This window comes from Pygoscelis adeliae, unplaced genomic scaffold (genome assembly GCF_000699105.1).
Source record: "Pygoscelis adeliae isolate BGI_AS28 unplaced genomic scaffold, ASM69910v1 Scaffold108, whole genome shotgun sequence".
In the NCBI taxonomy this organism is placed as follows: domain Eukaryota; kingdom Metazoa; phylum Chordata; class Aves; order Sphenisciformes; family Spheniscidae; genus Pygoscelis; species Pygoscelis adeliae.
Window position 1 is genome coordinate 9,955 of NW_008825498.1, and position 4,416 is coordinate 14,370.

The window sequence follows — 4,416 nt, forward strand, 5'->3', positions numbered from 1 at the left end:
GCCGCCAGCGGTGACGCACGGCCTGTCCCGTCGCTAGTGGTCAGATCTGAAGCTGGGCTTCAAATCACGAACAGCCGAGGTTTAGTTCAGGCAAATGGATTTTCCACCAGTGACTGGAAAAGCAAGAGGCCTTTGCTTCCTTCCCCCCGCGGCACATCCTGCGCGGCTTCGGGCCTTTATCTGCACGGAAGGCGAGGGGTTTCCCCGGCCAATGGCAACACCTGCTGTTTCCCTGGGAACAGCCTCCTTGAGGCTCCCAGCTAGACTAGAAGCAAACTTTTTGAGAATCAGAAATCCTGTCTTCTTCAGGCCAACTGCAAACAAAAAGATCTCATAGAAAATGTACAGTCGATGCTTTCTAAACCCTGAAATCTGCTTTGATTTTATGGGACAAAGGCCATGGAAAGAGTAGGAGCAAAAGACCACATGCATTTTCTTTCCTTTGTGTTATAAACAGGGATGGCAAATGCAAAGCACAAGTTGCTGCAATTTAGACCAAATGCCAAAGCTTAAATTATGAGTGCTTTCTAGGAAGTTACACCAAAGGGTATCCGCATGAAAGTGGCCCTGTTTAGCATATGTCAACAGTGTTACAATTTTTTTTTTTCCCCAAACCAGAGGCTCCATGGTACTGGGGAGCTTCCTGCAATGAGATACAACTCTGATAAGTGACCCCCCAGCTGGACGGGAAGTGTCACTTGCCAGCTTGCAGGCCATGACAGGCAAGCTACAGTGCACAGGAACCGAGCCCTTCCCTCAGAACACTGCTGGCTTGCACTACTCAGCTATGCTGTTCTTTGAGTCAGGGTTAACATGGGGCCAACAGTAACCCTACACGCCTGGTTCAGTGCCTCTGAACATCCCTGCAGCTGGACACTGCTACCTGCAGAGTGCCAGTGACCAATGTCCGCAGCTGTAAGAGGCCAGAATTCTTCCATTTAAAGGAAGACTGCAACACCCTCAAAAGAAGGCCTAAGGAGGTGACTGGGCAGGGGGGAGAGGATTAGGGTGGATTTCTGGAGGCCTCCACAAGTTGAAAGGATCTACCTTCACAAAGTAGAGAAAGCACGGAGCAAGTAGGACGAGCGTTTCTTTGAGCTAGAGCAGTCTTGCATCATCTCCCTTGTACTGCTGCCTTGGCACCCACAGGCCAGTGCAGAGGTGGCTAGCCAGACATCAGAGACATGCCCTGCTGCTAGAAAGGGTGCTCTGGTCTTCATTCCTGTATTGCCCTGCAACACCGCCTGACTCGGTCCACTTTGCACACGATGCACCAAAGAGCACCTATCTTCTTTGCTGCCTCTTTAGGTGTGGCAATTACCACCACTGCTCATTTCTGTACAAAGTGCTCTGGAGAACCTGGGGCACCCTCAGGCTCATCAGGCATTGCTTGAGAGCCCACTTGGTCAGCACAATCACAATTCCAGAAGGCTAGACCAGGCGTTAGTGGAGCCCAGCTTGAAAAGATAGCAACATCTACAGCTTCCTGAGGAGCGGAAGTGGAGAGGAGGGGGTGCTGATCTCTTCTCCCTGGGATCCAGTGACAGGACAGGACACATGGGAATGCTTCAAAGCTGTGCCAGGGGATGTTCAGACTTGACATTAGGAAGCATTTCTTTACTGAGAGGGTGGTCAAATAGAACAGGCTTCCTAGAGAGGTGGTCGATGCCCCATGCCTGTCAGTGTTTAAGAGGTATTTGGACAATGCCCTTAATAACATGCTTTAACTTTTGATCAGCCCTGAAGTGGTCAGGCAGTTGGACTAGATGATCGTTGTAGGTCCCTTCCAACTGAAATATTCTATTCTGTTCTGTTCTATTCTATTCTATTCTAAATATCTGAACAGAGCAGTGCCCACAGATCAGAATGGGCTTGGGCTGAGTCCAACTGTTTATTTTGCCGTTGACTTTGGGAACTGGAGGTGGGGAAAAAATTTTGTGGTTAGCTTTACATAATATTGTTTGCTTCGTTCTTTAAAGCATCACATTTGAAGGCCCTTCTTCATTGTCTCATCTCCCATAAGTGGATTTCTGTGGCTTCTGACATGGGCTACATGCTCAGACAGTGTGAAGCCACATATTCAGCTTGCCCAGTCAATCTGCGTTGGCCGGAGGCTGGAGCCCCTTGGGTTGAAAAGAGCTAGTGCTTTTCTCCGAAAAGGTCCAGCAGGGCCAGCTGCAAAGCCACTGTTAGCAGCTTGCAGACCACACCTGGCACTGCAGGCACAAAATCCACCAGTTCTCATGGATGCAAATTCCTCTGAATTCGCTCTGCAGAAAGTTCACATACTCCCTGAAATGTATTTGAAACCACCATGTAAGGAAGTGCTTTCCTCCTATAAATGCTGAAACATCTGTACTAAAGGCTATGAGGCCCGTGCACTTGTATGCCCTATGTTGTGTCAAGGGGGAACTTATGACAGCCCCCAGCTGAGCAGGGCTACCTTCCACCAACCAGCCATTTGGACTGAGCTTATTGTATTTCCAGCCTAGAAACTGCTTTATTATCTTGCCATCCAGTAAGATTTCCGACTACCTATGAACACACAGTTGAGATTCTAATTTTCAAACCTCATTTTCAGCACTGGGAGAATTGTTTTTCTTCCTAAGAATAGCTCACATGCTTCTGGAGAAGCCAGAAAACAGGAATTGTGGCTACTTCAAAAGAGCAGGTGATACACCTAATGCAAGGACCTGCATGCTCCATCCATGCCTTTGCAACTGTACTTAGGAGTGATTGGTCTCCCCTCCTTTCTTTAAGTGGGTATTTCTCCAGGAGACAAGCACCACTTGTTACTTCCCAGCCGCTCAAGGAGTTAGGGTTGCTGCAGCACAGTCTTCCTATGTAGCAACTTAAAGGAAAATGTGGAAGTCTGCAGGATTTGATATTTTATTTATTTTTTTCTGAAGGGTATTGTACACCAAATATCCCATTGGCAGGAAAGCGCATTCGATGTGTTTAGAAGCCAAACAGTCACTTTCATTTTAACAAACACAATTACAAAGTAAAAATAAACCACAAAATAATGAACCGCATGTTCATAACATACAAAAATTGCTGCCTACTCAGTAGGTAACTACAACATTCCAACTCCTGAATATATATATATATATATATATATATATATATATATATATATATATATATATATATATATATATATATAAATTTACATTTTTGTAAATTTACATTTTTGTAACAAAAATAGACTTTGAGAGGTGTGGGGGTTTTTTTTGCTTACATTCCATCCCCCAGGGCTTTCTCGTGCTCCCCTCCCCACCCATTCCCCGCTTTCCCTTACATTCTTTGAGTAACATCCCTTTCACTTTAAGGCAAGATGCAAAGCATCCATTCACACAAATGCATGACGTCAGCAAGGCTTCACAAAAAGGCACCAAGACTTCTAACTTTAAAAACAAAACTTCTGCCACATGTGAGTGTCTCATCAGGTGATATTTACATAGCATCACTCTAACATGCTCAAATACAGTAAGTGCTGCTCCCAAAGAAGTTTGAAACTCATTACAGCATTGTCACTGAAATAGAATTAACATTTACAAAATATGGCCCTGCAAATTCCAAATAATACAATATGGATATGCAAAGATTTTTCACATCAATAGTACCTAAAGGAAAGCAAAACCATGGCACATGTACAATTTACATCAGCTACATACTTAATCAAAAGTCCTTTCTTCCTAATAAAAGACTATTGTTTACCGGGAAAATTATACTGAACTTATATCCACAATCCATGCAAATTAAGTCATTCAACAGAGGTGGAAAACTTAAACGGCAGTTGTTTCAGGCAGCTGAAGTTTAAAGAAAAGTTAAATAGCCTTGCAACGTATGGTGTTGGGGGAGTAGTTGGAGACTCCATGTCTGATAGTACCAATGGAAAAGGTGAATTCTCCTGTTCCAGAAGACAATCTCAGCAAATCTCAATTGTCCTTGGAGAAAAGGCTGATGTCATGTCTGAAAGTGCTGAGGTCACCTGTGAGCTGAAATTGTTGGTGACCCCTGGAGATGAGAAGGAGGTGGCCACTTGGGTCTGAAAAGTGGCAGTGCCAGAGGGGTAAGTGGTTGCTATAGAAGGAGATGGGAATGTGGTGTGTGCAGGGGAAGGGTAGGAAGAGGGAGCAGGGGAAGAATACACTGTGCGCACTGGTGAGGGGTAAGTGGTGGCGTTGGAGGAAGGGTAGGATGTAGTCACAGAGGATGAGTAGGCAGGAATTGGGGAAGCAGTTGAGACCGGAGCTGCCTTTTCCACTTTCTTATCCTTCTGCCTAAGGTGGATTTTAGTGTGTCTCTTCCTCTCATCACTTCTGGCAAACTTTCTGCCACAAATGTCACAGGCAAATGGCTTCTCTCCTGTGTGTGTGCGGATGTGTGTAGTCAAGTGGTCACTCCTGCTGA

At 45.3% G+C, this 4,416-nt stretch overlaps 1 protein-coding gene across 1 annotated transcript in view; it reads right to left on the bottom strand.

Annotated features, from left to right (window-relative positions):
• Nucleotides 1-3,148: 3,148 nt before the first annotated feature.
• EGR1 (early growth response 1) overlaps nt 3,149-4,416 on the bottom strand; it is a 19,273-nt gene continuing 18,005 nt past the window's right edge. Inside the window, exon 3 of the mRNA XM_009331452.1 lies at nt 3,149-4,414. Within this exon, the coding sequence (XP_009329727.1) occupies nt 3,932-4,414 (483 nt within the window). The 3' untranslated portion in view covers nt 3,149-3,931. The remainder of the gene's footprint in view (nt 4,415-4,416) is intronic.